At 36.3% G+C, this 17,062-nt stretch overlaps 1 protein-coding gene across 2 annotated transcripts in view; it reads left to right on the top strand.

Annotated features, from left to right (window-relative positions):
- The first annotated feature begins 171 nt into the window (after positions 1–171).
- The window catches only part of adam9a (ADAM metallopeptidase domain 9a), a 58,457-nt gene continuing 41,566 nt past the window's right edge, over positions 172–17,062 (top strand). Inside the window, exons 1-3 of one of the 2 annotated variants that reach the window (XM_073818871.1) lie at positions 172–602; positions 4,577–4,674; positions 13,138–13,196. In XM_073818871.1, the coding sequence (XP_073674972.1) occupies positions 521–602; positions 4,577–4,674; positions 13,138–13,196 (239 nt within the window). In that variant the 5' untranslated portion in view covers positions 172–520. The remainder of the gene's footprint in view (positions 603–4,576; positions 4,675–13,137; positions 13,197–17,062) is intronic. The other variant, XM_073818870.1, reaches the window with a different exon arrangement.

Below are 17,062 nucleotides of genomic sequence, written 5' to 3' on the forward strand. Positions count from 1 at the left end.
GACTAGCATATAACTTTAAAATGCGTTTTTTCTTTTTTTCCCCTTTTCGAAGCACCTGCTTTTGCCAGCGGACGAAAGTAATTAAATGCGTCGATAAATCAATGTACTGGTGTTATTACAGCAAGTCGAAGTAAAGGGTTAAAAGCCAAACTGTCCGTGACGCATGCTCGGTTTCGCCCTCTACAGTCGGGGCTCATTGGCGATGCAAGTCCGAGCGAATCGCCTTATCCAAAGATTTCGAACCGAGAACTGAAACAGCACCATTTTCTGATAAACAAACACATCCGGAATCGGATCAGCGAGCCCTGACGAACTCCATAACAAACTTGTTACAGAAGGACAAAGTGTAACAAAATGAGCAGGTAGCTGAAACTGTGCGGGATCTATTTTTTCTCTCCACGGGAACGTTATGTGGAGAGGGCTCATTGCCATTGCTTGGAGGACAACGCCTGGATAAGGAAGAGAGGGCAACATTTGACGTTACTTCGGGACGGCAGTTCGTTACGGATACTTTACAGACATGGTTAATGCAGTTGGTTCTCGTCTCGCTAAAAGCGCCTTTATGTGGCTGATGCTCCATGCGCTCATCGACTGCAGTGGAGGTGAGAGAACAGTGCGAGTCCGGAGCCATTGCGAGTGACCTAATGTGTAATGTCCACAACACTTACTAGTGTTTACTAGGCTTTGATTTGAGCCGTTTATTTCTACTTTAAATATGTGGACACTAGTATGGCAAGCCGTTTTAACATGTAATACTTAAAACTTCACTAGTACTTAATAAGTAGCAGCAAGTAATTCGAATAATTGTTTTCAGTTCAGCTAGGAACTATTCATGAGATGCCTAAACTTTCTATCTATTAATTTTGGCAGTATTATGTATGTAGTAGGCTATGTATTGCTTACATATTATCTTTGCTGTTATTGTTATCGGGTAACAAGCTGAACATTTTTGCCACTAAATTCTAGTAGAATCTACTGTCAGCTGTTTGTTTCCTACTAGTATGCGTTCCACATGTAACTGGTACCTCTGTTTAGTTTTAACTTCCACGTATATATGCATACTAGTATCTGTTTCAATTTTTCAAATACTAATGGACTGCTACGGTTGAATCTTCAAAATGTTAATTATTTTATCAAAATAAGAGGTACTGTGCAAAAATCATGCTTTTGTTTATTTAGTATTGACCTGAATAAGATATTGCACATAAAAGATGTTCACATACAGTCCACAAGTGAAAATAATAGTGTAATAGAATTTATAACAGTGAACCTGTTCAAAAGTTTACATCCCCTTTATTTTTAATACTTTATTCTTACCTGAATGATCCATAGCTGTGTTTTTGTGTTTAGTGATAGTTGTTCATGAGTTAAACAGTTAAACTGTGCACTGTTCTTTAGAAAAATTCTTCAGGTCCCACAAATTGTTCCTTCTTTTTACACTGAGGACAACTGAGGGACTCATATGCAACTTTTACAGAAGGTTCAAACTTTCACTGATGCTCCAGAAGAAAAAAAAAAAAACAGGCATTTAGAGCCAGGGGTGAAAACTTTTTTTTTTTTTTTTTAAGTACTGCCCTTACCAGAAGACAAAAAAGTTAAATTTACCCTGATTCTCAAATTCTAAAAGTTTTCACTTTTCTAAAAAACACAGCTGTGGATCATTCATGTAAGAACACAGTATTAAGAATCAAGTGTTTGTAAACTTTTGAACGGGGTCACTTATATAAATTCAACAAATTCAAATTATTTTCTCTTGTGGACTATATGTAAACATCTTTTATGTGAAATATCTTATTTAGGTCAGTACTAAATAAATGAAAACATGCATTTTGTATGATCCCTCTTATTTTGGTAAAACAATTAACATTTTGCAGATTTTGAAAGGGGGATGTAAACTTTTGACCTCAACTGTATATGTAGTAGTTACTCAAAATAATTTACAATTCAACAATAACAGAAAAATTGTACTGGTAAAATAAAAAAAAATGTTACTACTAAAAACTGGAATACATTGCATATAGATTTAATATTACATATTTCCATATGATAACACTTCATCAGTTGCTATATGGCCTGGTGTTTGTGAATATTAAAGTGCAAAAAGACTGCTATTGAAATATTAACTTCATGTGCTTCATCTCCAGAGCTGCTCTGAGAGTTCACTTCACAAGCATTTCACTTTTGATAATTTTATTTGATAAAAAGCTGTCGTATTATATATACACAGAAACGCAAAAATCTTCACAACAACCTGTCAGTATGTAACTTATTTAGTTTATCGTGATGAATATGTGACAAATATATAACTATTGTACAGTGGAATATTCTGTTTTTGATAATAAATTTGTATTAAATTAAATAATAAAATCTAGAAAAAAAATAGATCTCATAGGACCTTGTTATTGTAAACAATTGTAATTAAGCTTTTAATAATTTGTAAAATTAAAGCAAAAATAATAGAATTGAGAAAAAAAAATTGAAAAGAAATTATCAGATTTTTATGACAAGTAAAAAGCAGTTGGAACTAGTTAAGAAAAGTTACTAGAAACAGTTGGAACATATTGTAATAGTCATCTCTTACTCTTACATTGATATTCTCATAGTATCTCAAATATTGATAAAACTGGAATAAATACCAGTTACAATTAAAGTAGTTATTAACAACTAAGTACTGGTGTGAAATGAAAAGTTACTGACACAGTTGGTAAGAGCTAATGTAGTGCTAGCAACAAATGGTCGCAAGCGAATATTTAAAGGGCACCTATTATGCCCCTTTTTACAAAATGTAATATAAGACTCAGGTGTTCCTGGAATGTGTTTGTTAAGTTTCAGCTCAAAATACCCCACAGATCATTTATTATATCATTAAAAAAAGAACAGCGGGTGGATTTTTATCATTATAGGGTGGTTGTGTACACACACTGCCAACACACATTTATGTTCAAACAACATGTAAAAGTGAATTTTGCATATTAGGTGCCCTTTAATATTTGAACCACAAAAGTTGGTGGCAAAACTGTGCAGGTTGTGACTAGTGACAGTATATTAAAGCAGTAATTACTAGAGTGTGATGAATAGGTTTGCATGACTAATGTATTAGATACGCTTTACCGTTGGAATAAATTAATTGTAATTAAAAATAAATAATTGGTATGAATAAATACTTGTGTTAAATGTTAAAAAACACGCTAGTCACTGTTGGATTACATGTAAATGTAAAATTCTGCACTAGTAAAATAAAAATAAGTACTAGTCATTTTTAAAGTATAAATGTTAAAAAGGCTTGCCATAGGTGTAATGCTCTTTATTTGCTTACATTTACATTTGCTCTACTTTTTAGTGAAATTAGTGGCTTGCCAACAGACATGCACAAAATATTACAACATAGAAATGTAGTTTGACTTTGTGAAATGCCATCGGTGTTTGTTCGAGCCTTTTAGATTTTACAGTGATGTTAAACACTTGCCTGTTCTATAGAGAGATTTTATTTTGATAGGAAAAAATATCATATCTGCTCTACATATACCTTCATCTCTGCCTCGTCTGGCTGTGTGAAGCTTTAAGAAGCTTAAGCAGTTCAATAATAGCGTATTTGGGCTAATTCCGAATTTATGAGCGTCTCCTCGCCCTTGAGTCTCACAGGCTCGCTTTTTAAGATCAGTATGAAATGCATGTAAGTCATTTCCAACACTGTTAAAAGCCAGTTTGTGGAGTCCAGTAGATCTGATTGATTATTTAATTGCACATCCATAATTTGAATTAGGACAAGGACATTGCTGGAGCTAATAACTGCCAATTATACACCTATAATAATGTACCTTTGTGACAGATGTAAATATGAATAGTTTTGTAAGTTTCCAGGGCACTCATAGCGCAGCATTGGTCTGATGAAGCATGTGACAGTTCTGTCAACACTGGCTGTGTTAAGCCCTGTGTACTGTAAGTCGAGGTAATAGTGTCTCCTAGATGCTTACTTACACTTATTTTAACTTATTTGAGCTATAGAAATAGAGAGCACTAGGAAACATGCTGTTAGAGAAATTGAGGGCATGTTTTGAGCTCAGAATAATGTGAATTATTAAAGATAATTGTGATTTCGGAGAATTTTGTGAGTCAGCGACGAGACCAAGGAAGTAAGCATTATGAATTGTTCTGTCCTATGTGCCCTTCCTCCTTTTCGGGAAAACAGCGCAGGAAGTGTCGTCCAACTTGTTGAGTGATGACTCAGGAGCGGGTGGGATGCCTCTCCTTCCTGAGGTCTTTCTCTCTCTCTCTGTGATACCCGTGCCAGCGCAGCACTATTTCCACCTACAGGAAACACTTGGCACTTGTTTGCCAACCAGTCAATTGCACTCAATCTAATTACCCATGACAATCACAATAGGAGTGATATGTAAACATGTTTTGTTACAGTGAGCAGAATAATAGAGGAAAGTCAATGGAAAAATGAATGACAATTGCTTGTAGATCTAGTTCAAGATAGTACAGAAGTCTCACTGTTTTCCTGCATAGCTTGTATAATTTATTGTTTGTGTAGTGGTTGACAGTGTTGTGATGGGACTGTCTCTGTTCATAGGCTTAGTAAGCCAGCAGACTTCTCAGCTCTCCTCATATGAGGTGACGGTACCGAGACGCATCAGCAGACAGAGGAGAAACCAGGACAGTGCAGATAAGGTAAACAAACTCTCTCCCCTTCGCTGTCTCTCTCTCTCACACAAACACACACACTCGCATTTTTATCACAAGCATTAAGCGTTTGGGAAATCAAATAAATTAAAGTAAATCAAGTACTGGACCTTTCTGAGCAAAGGTTTGTGTTTCGAAAGTGGAGAAAGTATTTGATTATTGGGTCTCTGGTATGACTTATATTTTATTGTTAAGTTTTGTGAAATTATTTTTACATAACTTTTACATAAAATTACAACATAGGCTCATTGGAAATACGGGGCAGTAAAACTTCAACAACTTTTATTTCTTTTCACACAAAGTGTGATTTACAGGTAGAGTTTTTAGGGATGCACCGAATGTTCGGCAACCAAAATTATTCAGCCGGAAATAGCAGAAAAAACTTTTCTCGGTGTCCGGCCGAATAAGCGAAATGGCTGAATAAATTAAACCGAACAATAATGTGTCACGATCATATAGAGCCGTGCATTAATGCAGCAAACATGTCTGTAGTATGGAAGCATTTAAAACTGTCAGAGAAAGAGGCAAAAATCATTACAAGCACCGACAGCACAAGACAGTTTAGTATCCCATCGGATGTCTTCGATGAAAAGAGAAAGGGCTGGTTGTTGCTGGTTACTGTATGATGACTGAAATTGCGAAATGGCCTTAAACCATTTAGAAATAAACTACAGACTCTTATGTTGTCTAATACATGCATGAATTGTATTTATTCTGACAGCGCTGCACAAGCTCATTGGCCAGGGTTCAAAGTCCAAAGCGCGAGGGAAACCTGCGTAATGAGATTCATTCATAAACCTGCTGCTGTCAGCAAAAAAGTAGTTCTAATGTCTTCTTGTGGGCTTTTGCCAAAATAAAAGTCAACGTTCATTCATAAATGTTAGCATTGTAATGTTACTGTTGTTCTGTAAAATAAAATAAAAAATTAAATACAAAAATAATGATAATAATCATTTCAACAGCCTGATTCAATAAGGGGGTCTTAAAAATGGCCAAAGAATATTATTTTACTAACTTTATTAATTTTAAGTTAAATTGTGGTTCGTGGAACCAAAAAAAGATCATGATGTCAAGATAAATATAGAAATATATATAAAATGACAAGGTTTGTTCAGTTTGTAAAAGTTCTGTGGGTTGATTCCCCAAAACCTTCGTGAAAGTAATTTTATTAATTATTATTAATAATATTAATAATAATTCAATTACAAGATATTAATAAATACATTTTACCTTAAAATATTTTTTTAAATGTTTTTGAAAATAATCATTAAGATTCAAAGTGTAAAAGATAAGTCTGTGTTTCTGTAATTATATCAAAATCTCAAGATAAAATTTTGTACGTTTTAAAGTGAGTTTAAAATAAAGAGGTCCAACCCATGTTCTTAACTAAGAAATCGTAAATTGACTTGTACCCAGGGACCGAAATTAAGTTTTTGACACACCGGCCAAGTTGGCCGGTGGATTAAAAAATCCACCGGCCAAGCTTATTTTTTACCTGCCAAAATTCTGAACGATTTAACACAGATATATCCAAAGCACGTTATTCTGTATATTATGTGTGCTCCGGACAGAGAGGAGTGACAATTCAAACAACAATAAGAAAAACAACTTTTTGGTCATTTTAGATTTTTTATTATACCGTAACTTGGAAATGTTTTTAACGAACTATCTGATCTAGTCAGACTACTTGTTTTCTTTGTCTGGCCTCCTGCTTCTGACGCAGTCTTTGTGCCACAGCAGGGTTCAACGCTAAGGAATTTTTCTACTGGACCGATCGGGCCAGTGGTTCAGATTTTTACTGGCCCCACCAAAAAGAAAAAAAAAAAGTTAATATTTATTTCTTAGCCACATACTTTAAATGTGTCAAAAGCCAAATATAACTATACATAAACTTTTTATTCAGCATAACTTTTCTTTACATACAATTGATAATTTAAAGAATTAAAGAAGTATTTAAGATTTCCTTCAATTAAAATATATGCCAGCAGGTGGCGGCACGAAACTGAAATTGATCACTGAATCATATTCATTTGATTCGTTTGAATGCATGGTTCATTCAAGAATAAAGCAAGTGACTCTCTTTATGAATGGAAAATTGAATCATTTCACTAGATTCGTTTAAAAACACAGCAGTGTGACTTGTAGCCTCAATATAAGTCACTTAATAATAACTTCTTGTTTATTTAACTGCTCTATTAAATCAATATCTCATTTACAAACTCCCATTAAAAAAAATATATTAAAAGCTGTCATCTTAGTTTCCGATATCACAAAGCTCTATTATAATCAACGACGCTCTCTGTACCGCAAGATCAATCTCTTATTTACACTCTCTCTACACTTTGTTTATAGAAGAATTCTTGAGATATATCTGTGAAACATTACAGTGCTGTGAACCCAGACACGTCGGCATTTGGCTTTCTGGTGTATTAAGCACTTACACAACAGGTACAAAGCAGCGTGCGTATTTATCTTTGCCATGGTTGATCGCGCCTTCTTGTTATTCGCGCTAGTGACGGGAAAAACTACAGCGAGTGACGCGATGCGCATATTCCCTTGGCTTTCGGTGTGAGCGCACCATTAGACTGTTTTTGCGCACGGCAAATGAAATGTTATTGACAAGGCAGCACTGGCCCGATCGAGGGAGCATCACAGAGATCCGTGAGACTGATACTGATTAACATTACTGGTGAAAAGATTTACTCGCCATGTGGCGGATGGCGCTTTAAATTGAACTCGCCAGACAGAGAATTTGCTCGCATTTGGCGAGTGGCGAGTGTTAATTTCGGACCCTGCTTGTACCTGAACTTTAGAGGGGATTCAACCCTATTTTTATTTGTGGTATACTGTCTCAGTCTAAATTACATGAACAATGTTGATTTAGGAAGCCAAACAAAGTAGAATATAATACATTAAAAAATAACAATAATTTTATATTTTTCTTATTCCTATGACAGTAATAGCCATATGTTGTAAAACAATTTCACTGTAAAATAAATGAAAATGAATGTATATTATTTTTGCTTTACACTACAGTAGAGAATGTGGACTGCATTTAAACTGCTCGCTGTCAGCAATTCATACTGCACTTTTAAGTTTTAATTTTGACAGAAATGGCAGTAGAGCTTTTATTTTGATGGAAAACTCCAGCTTCAGTGAAATCAGGCTTACAAAAACGCATCTCACTACAAATAGTGAAATGCTCTAATCATCTGCTGTGAAAATAAAAGCATAACTGGTGGCTGTTGCTTTCCCAAACACATGCTGAACTCACAACACGTGCAATAAACAAGTTCACTGCATTCACTGTCAACTGAGCCGGTCTGAGGTGCGGAAAACACCGGCTGATCAGCTTTGAAACACGCAGCGAAAACACTTGATGAAGGGATTAAGCAATATTGTGCTTTCGGTTTTAGTTTGTTTGACAGGTACTGTGCCAAAGCATAAAGGCCCACAACACAACTTTAAAGACCTTTTATGTTAGAATAAGAAGTTTAAATATATTTTAAAAACTACAGTTTTTGCCCAGAAGACCTATCGTTTCATATCTTCATGTGACCATGATTTTATTGAGACAGTTTTGCGATCGCAATATCACAATATTGATAATACCTCTTTCATGAACTGTGTGGATAGGATCTTTAGCATGTCTCTTTCATTCTCTCCATGTCCTCTTTTTCCATTTTTTTTGACCTATCAGTGATTTTGTATCTGCTCATATCTTCAAAGATAATGCCACAGGAACCATCTGGCCGGCACACATGCCCAGAAGCGTGGGCGTAGTTATTAAAAAGTGTGCTTCTGCCAGGACCATGCTGAGAGACGCATGGCACAAACAAACACACAACGCTCCTCTCACCTCTGTGTCATTGAGAAACAGTGGGCTGCTCAGAGTTTGCAGGATGACAGAGCAAGTTTGTGAAAAAAAAAAAAAAAACATTTTTGCTGGCATAGCCTTGAAGCCCTTCACTCCATTAATAAAGAAGGAACATTCACACAGCATTTTTGTTGAAAAATTGATTCAGCCTTATTCGTTTGATGACATTTTTCATGAAAGACATTTGTTTGTAACAGAATACTTAAAAAGGGCATTTGCTACACTTTTACTTTATCCTGATTTCTCCTTATAATGTTTTAAAGTTATTAATTTATACATTACTAGTCAAATGTTTTTGAACAATAAGATTTGTAATGTTTTTTTAAGAAGTCTCTTCTGCTCACCAAGCCTGCATTTCTATGATCCAAAGTAGAGCAAAATCAGTAAAGTTTTGAAATATTTTTACCATTTAAGTGAAACTGTTTTCTATTTGAATATATTTTAAAATGTAATTTATTCCTGTGATCAAAGCAACATATTCAGCATTATTACTCCAGTCTTCAGTGTCACGTGATCCTTCAGAAATCATTCTAATATCATTCTAATCAATCAAATTTTATTATTATCAACAGTAAATTTTAGATATAGAAAGAAAAGAAAGATCCAAGATCCATTTATCTGAATTAAAAAGCTTTTGTACTATTATACACTACTGCTTTGAGGGGAAGAAATGATTGAAATTAATACTTTTATTTATGGATCAAAAGTGATGATAAAGGCATTTATAATGTTACAGATGATTTCTATTATAGATGAATGCTGTTCTTCTGAACTTTCTATTCATCAAAGAAACCTGAAAAAATTATTTAAAAAAACACATTTAAAATCTGTTCAAAACCTTTTTGACTGGTAGTGTATAAGTCATTTATTATTATTCTGTATGAATAGAGAAAGAACCAAAAAGGAGGGAAAGAAAAGCACAAAAAGTCTTTTTCCAGGTGTTTTGAAGCCATACGATAGCTTTATGCAAACTGACAAATTTATTATTTACTCCATAATGCTTTTTAACTTTGATGTTTTTTAGTTTTTATATCTTCAGTTTTCATTTTAATGTAGCAATTTTGCTATGTGCTTTTGTCATTTTAGTTGTATTGAATATTATTCATTAAGTTTATTAATATTTATATTCATCTTTATTGTAGCAATTTTAGTACTTCAACTTGTTTTATTTCAGTTAGATGTCAAGGCAACATTGCTACTTTGTTATTTCAGCTTTAATTTAACAACAATGGTTTTGGTTTTAGTTTAACAACGCTGTCTGTGACTGTTTCTGTGGTGGTTTTGGGTTTTCCAGAAAGTGTCTCTTGAAACTCTTACATTTTTAAAAGAGTGAAGAAAATACGATTTTCTCAGAATATGTCTTTCCTTAATCTTATAGGGTTTAAGCAGTGACAAAGAGCAAGAGGAATTTTGTCAGAACTATGCTTAACTAGCTGTAAATGTCAGATAACATGTTGGCATGTTTGGACAGGTGTAAAATCGAGAAATCTGTCACACCTACCACCTACCAATCTTGTCAGGCATATTTAGAACAAGAATCATCAAATGACATTAAAGGATTAATTCACTTCCAGAATAAAAAAATCCTGATAATTTACTCACCCCCATGTCACCCAAGATGTTCATGTCTTTCTTCAGTCGAAAAGAAATTAAGGTTGAAGGTCCAAATTTGAAGTTTCAGTGCAGCTTCAAATGGCTCTACACGATCTTAGCCGAGGATTAAGGGTCTTATCTAGTGAAATTTACTTTTTAACCACAAATGCTCGTCATGCACTAGCTTGACTTCACACATGACCTTTCCAATGAGATTCTGTAATGCCTGATGTAGGCAGAAGTACCGACCCAGTGGGACAAAGCGAACATGCAAAGAAAAGACGCCCTTTATAAAAAAAAAAGTAAAACAACGTATGTATTTGGAGGAGAAAATAAGATGGAGTTTTTCACCCTACCCAACCTTTTTGAACCAAAATAAGACAAAGACCAAACCATTGCTGCGTCCCAATTCGCATACTTATACTATGCCCTAAAAGTATGTACTCTTTTTGTGAAGAAAAAGTACATACTTTTGAGTATAGCAGAATAGTAGGCAAGCTTTGGGACATACTACTTCGTCTTTAACGGACGCTGTGTTGCTTAGTTACCTGAATCCTGCCACTGCTTAAACTGCCCTGTCAGTTAATTTCATCTACAATTCGTTTAATTTGATTTCCTACGGTATTAAGAGAAATGAAGAGGAACTTTCTTTTATGAGTCTTTCGTGCCGAGAACTCTGCTCGTGTTTGCATAATGATGCATTTAAAAGTTAATGACCAAACCTATCACTATAAAGGTTCATAATGTTACTGCACATGAAATATAACGCCGATAACATTAAATACATATTTTCTATTAGGTTACACATTGATTATTTATCACTTAAACCCCATTCTCTGCCTGTCCGTTGGTCGCGCGTATCTGCCATGTTTGTAGGTTTTTTTTAATCACTTTTTATGCGTGTTTGTAGTTCTAATTGAATCCCGTTCACCGCGCAATGTGTTGTGGGCAATATTAGCCGTCAGAGTGTGCATTGATCCACACTTCGAATTCTGAAGTTAAGTAGTAGACCATCCGGGAATCTTTGGAATACTTTTTTAAACACACTACGATTTGGGACATACGAATTCTATTTTCGAACACTATTTAGGATGGATAGTATGCGAATTGGGACGCAGCACATGTGTGTCCTTTCCAACGTGATAACGTAAGTCATAGGCACGCATCACAGAGCTAGACAAGAATTAATGATTTTTTTTAGAAAATGACAGATGGTTTCGCTTGATGAGACCCTTATTCCTTGGCTGGGATCACATAGAGCTCTTTGAAGCTGCATTGAAACTGCAGTTTGGACCTTCAACCAGTTAATCCCCATTGAAGTCCACTATATGGACAAAAATCCTTGAATGTTTTCCTCTAAAACGTTAATTTCTTTGTAGGGCTGCACGATTAGTCGATGTGATCTCCATCACGTGCGTTCAGTTGGAGCCGCAATTAATACACAGAGACGTAAATCACTGACAAGCTACGTCAAATCTGAGCGCGATTTGGCGTAGCTTGTCGGTGATTTACATCTCTGTGTATTAATTGCCGCTCCAGCTGAACGCACGTGATGGAGATTTACTACTGATTAAAGTACCGGCTTCATTGACTAAAGCGCCTCACAACATTGTGCGATTAATCGTGCAGCCCTATTTCTTTGTTATCATGTTGGAAAACTGCCATTCAGCCTAGTTTCTGGAGGGAAGGCATCATGTTCTGCTTTAGAATGTACAGTACATAATGGAATCCATGTTTCCCTCAATGAACTGCAGCTCCCCAGAACCAGCAGCACTCATGCAGCCCCAGACCATAATGCTTCCACCACCATGCTTGACTGTAGGCAAGACACAATTTCCTTGGTACTCCTCACAAGGGCATCGCCACACATGCTGGACACCATCTTAGCCAAACAAGTTTATCTTATAGTCTCATCAGACCACAGGGCATGGTTCCAGTATTTCATGCTCTTGGACAGGTTGTCTTCAGCAAACTGTTTGTGGGCTTTCTTGTGAGCCAGCTTCAGATGAGGCTTCCTTCTGGGACGACGCCTATGCAAACCGACTTGTTGCAGTGTGCAGCATATGGTCTGAGCACTGACAAGCTGACCTTCTACTTCTGCAACCTTTAAAGCAATGTTGGCAGCACTCATGCATCTGTTTTTTGGGGCCAGGTTCTGCACCTGACGCACAGAACGAGTGCTCAACTTTGTTGATCGACCCCTTGCAAGCCCTGTTCTGAATGTAACCCATCTTGGAAAACATCTGTATTACTCTGACCATTGTAGTCTAACTCGGTTTCGGGGTGTTACTGAACCTCTAATAGCCTTGGCCATCTTTGTGGAGAGCAACAATTCTAATTGTCAAATCCTCAGAGAGTTCTTTGCCATGAGATGCCATGTTGAACATCCAGTGATCAGTGTGAGAGAATTGTGCTTAAAGCACCTAATACAGGCCCCTTCAGTTTCTAATGATCTTACGTGCAACATTACTGTTAAGAACTTTTCACTTCTCAAATTTGTGCCAAATTGGTATTGCATCAGTTTTATTTAAATGTTGCTGCAGTTAGAGAAATATTTTATCTGCTGTACAAATAAGGCAGTAAAGTCTCAGTTCAGTCTAACCTCACTGACCTGATTCATTTCCTGCGTGTGTATTTTTGCTTAATTTAACAATGGTTTTATTGGTTTATTGGTGCAGTGCTTTCTCAGAAATACAGACTAAACAAAAGTATCTTATTTGTTTGGTTTCATCACAAAGTACTAAGTCTGAAATGAGTCAGCTTTGATGGGAAAGAGACCACATACTGTACCAAGGGAAGCATGGTTGGACGTGTTATGCTTTATTAGTGAATTAGGTCAGTATGCTTACAAAAATGCTTTTCACTTATTAGGTTTGAGAAGAATTTTGACTGATTTGGTTTATATCCTGTTTGTGCCGCTTGTTTTCTTAACCTGTAAAAGATTAGTGATTTGACATTTCTGTCATTTTTCCTTTTCTAAGGTGTCATACATAATCCAAGCTCAAGGAAAAGAACATGTCGTCATCCTGGAGAGAAATGAGTGAGTATTTTCCCTCTGCTTCTCTTGCTTTCTCCCCTAAACTCAATTCATACACTTTGCCAAAGACTTTTTATGTTTGATCTGTGCTGGCGGGGTAAACCGAGAACAAATGTAGACTGTGTTTACAATTTTTAATCTCCCGGCCAATTTTGTACTTTTCACAATAGAAATGGTTAAGCCAAAGTTATACATTGAGCTAATGCAGTGCTTTCCATCCTGGACGCACACCAACACATTTTGGATATGTCCTGTGACTCATCTTAATGAGGTCTTGGAGCCTCTACCAATGACCTGGTGTGTTTAATTAAAAAGAGTTGGAAATTGCACTTGTTGGTTTGCCTCCAGGAGCAGGGTTGGGAAACACTGGGTAACGTAAGCAGTTTTACATACTGTACCCTTGGTTTGTAATTCACAAATGCATTTAGCAGGAATGGAGGCTCTCTGAAGCAGAGCTTCATAACTAGATATAGATCAGTATCATTTATTTTTTATGACAGATGCTAATCTTTGTTTTGTCCAGTTGAGGTTGAACGACTTCATATTTCGTATGTAAATGTGATGGAAGTTGAGTCAGTGTCGACTAGTCATCAATGACGTTGTTAATGAACAAATAAGCCTGAACCTTGAGCTGAGACTTGAACACCTTGTGTACTGCTATGGCATGTGAAACAGTGCTGCCCACATTGCTATTGCTCCTATAATAGCTTGTTTTTATCAGTTCTTTAGTCTTTGGGTCTTTATATCTCTCACAGATTTCTGCTCGTACTAAATCAGATGCAGATAAAGTAACACAGTAAAGATTACATTTATATGAATGCATTAGTAATAGAGCGATTGCATGTGTGAATTAATTCTAACTGGCAGCACCTCTTTAGCTCTTTTACCTCTAATAGTGAAGTTGTAGGTTTTAGTTACAAAGAATTATACTACAGCGGTAATTCACACACTCTACACACTCTCTTTCTCGCTTTCTTTCTAATAATTAAATTATTAACTGCTTTAGTCCACTGTCAACGGCTCAAGCCTCTGATACAAGGTCTAAAATGATGTTTTGGAATAAGCAATGAAGGCATTGGATGAGATGCGAAAGAAATTAAGCTTACTTAAAATAGCATTTTAAGGACAAAAACCGATGCATCCCTTGAAATATATATTCTGATCAATGTTTTGAGGTGTGGTAAACGTAGTATAAGTGCAATAATTTACTTCAGCCCATTGAATTTTTGGAAAAGAATGCACACCCAACAGCCTGTTAATTATTCCTTACATGTTTCTTCTTATTAAAGTTGCAAAAGTGATTTAGTCAAGAGCAGTGAGAGATTTTCTATCTTTTGTTGTTTGATTAACATGAAAGACAGAGCTGCTCGTATCCTATATATTGTTACACATGTGTTTTTTCTCTCAGCTGTTAACTTCACTTAAGACCTAAATTACTATGTTTTTTACAGGTATTTTGACACATACAAGTGTGTGTACTTAACAGTTCAAGGACTATAAAGCGGCAAAAATAACTTGGTCCTATAGACCAATTATAGATTTGTAAACATTCGGGATGGGTTCGCATCGTAGTTCTCAGAATGCAAAAAACATCTGCTCTTTATTTTGAAATATTGCGACATGTAGGCAGACCTTGTTGAATGGCTGTCTCATCATTGCCAAACAGATAACGTCTCTTGATAATATCAGATTTGTCATGCAGCTGAACAAAGCTGAGGGGTGGACGTTTCTCTTCTCCTGTTTGAGAATGTTATCGCACATAATGCGTCTAGTGCACTCAGATTAATGCCGGATAAAACCCGCCAAAACTCCCCTAGCTCACGTCCAGAACATTCTGTGCTCTTCACTTTAATATTTAGATACTCAAGCAGCAAATGCATTCTTTTCCCCTCAGCTTGAGAGTTTGTTGCTTTTTTGGAAATGTGCCTTCAAAGTAAAAAAAAAATGTTTTGCATCATTAACAAAGGCGATTGCTTCACATTTGGATGTAGGATATCAATAACACACAGTGTATGACCACAAAGCTTATTGAGTTTACTGGGCAGTGCTAAATGTGTTGTGGCAGGTGTGTTCATTCTTTTTAGAAAGTTGACGATTTCCAGCTATGCTAGCCTTCTGTTGCAGAGGAGATGTGAAATAAAGGTCAGCTCATCACAGAATATTACGTTTTTACACAGTGAGTGGCCTCTTTAGATCATCTAAGATCTTAAAAAATCTTTAAAACAAGCCAACTGTGTTCAGCAAACTTGAACCCATGACCTTGTGATATATCTACCTTGTCAGAATTCATAGGAAAAGATGAGGAACCAGAAAACAGGAACTTGAAATCTTCATTTCTGAGAATAAAAAAAAAAAAAACAGACCACAAACAAAATTTAAAGACAAGATAAACCTGTATTTGCAACATGTACAGGTATGTGCCAAAAAAATTAGCATATCGAGGGAATGTCCATTTATTTCAATAATTTCGTTCAAATAGTGAAACTTGTATGTTATATTAGTTCACTACACACAAAGTGAAATAATTCAAGCCTTTATTTGTTTCAAATTTGATGATTATGGATTAAAGACAAAAAAAAATCCAGTATTCCACAAAATTAGACTATTTCATGTGACCAATAAAAAAGGATCTTAAACAAATATTGTGTTAATGTACTGTATTATGTCCTCAGTACTTTGTTGGGCCTCCTTTTGCACTAATTACAGCATCAAGGCGGTGAGGCATGGAGGCGATCAGCCTTTAAAACAGTTGAGGTGTTATGGTAGCCCAAGTAGCTTTGATATTGGCCTTCAGCTCATCTGCATTTCGGGGTCTCTGTTCCCTCATCTTCCTTTTGACAATACTCCATAGATTTTCAATGGGGTTTAAGTCAGACGAGTTTGCCGGCCAATCAAGTGCATCAAGTCCATGGCTATAAAACCAGGTACTGGTAGTTTTGGCTTTGTGGCCAGGTGCCAAATCCTGCTGGAAAATAAAATCATCATCTCCAAAAAGCTTGTCAGCAGCAGGAAGCATGAAGTGCTCTAAAATTTCCTGGTAGACAGCTGCGTTGACTGGACTTGATAAAAGACAATGGACCCACACCAGCAGATGACATGGCTCCCCAAACCATCACTGACTGTGGAAACTTCACACTGGACTTTAAGCAGCTTGACTTTTGTGCCGCTCCTGTCTTCCCCCAGACTCTAGGACCTTGGTTTCCAAATGAAATGCAAAATTTGGGCAACAGACCAGTACTTTTTCTCCTTAACCCAGCACATACGCTTCAGACGTTGTTTTTGGTTCAGGAGTGGCTTGACGCATGCAATTCTCCAGCTGTAGCTCATGTCATGCAGACGTCTGTATGTGGTGGTTCTTGATGCACTGACACCAGCCTCAGTCCACTTCTTATGAAGCTCCCCCAGATTTCTAAACCGCCCTTGCTTGACAATCCTCTCAAGGCTACGGTCATCCCTGTCACTTGTGCAACTTTTCCGGCCACATTTTTCCCTTCCTCTTAACACTATATTAATATACTTCGATACTGCGCTCTGTGAGCATCCAGCTTCTTTTGCAATTGCCTTTTGAGACTTTTCCTCCTAATGGAGGGTGTCAATGATGGTCTTCTGCACAACCGTCAAGTCAGCAGTCTTCCCCATGATTCTGAAGCCTACTAAGCCAGACTAAGACAATTTAAAGGCTGAGGAAACTTTTGCAGGTGTTTTGCGTTAATTAACTGACTAGATTGGGTCACACGGAGCCTACAATGTTGAACTTTGTCCTGATATTCTAATTTTGTGAAATACTAAACAAAGTCTGCACATATTTCACTTTGTGTGTAGTGAACTAATATAACATACAAGTTTCACTATTTGAAACAAATTATTGA

Source organism: Garra rufa, chromosome 15 (genome assembly GCF_049309525.1).
Source record: "Garra rufa chromosome 15, GarRuf1.0, whole genome shotgun sequence".
NCBI classification, from domain to species: domain Eukaryota; kingdom Metazoa; phylum Chordata; class Actinopteri; order Cypriniformes; family Cyprinidae; genus Garra; species Garra rufa.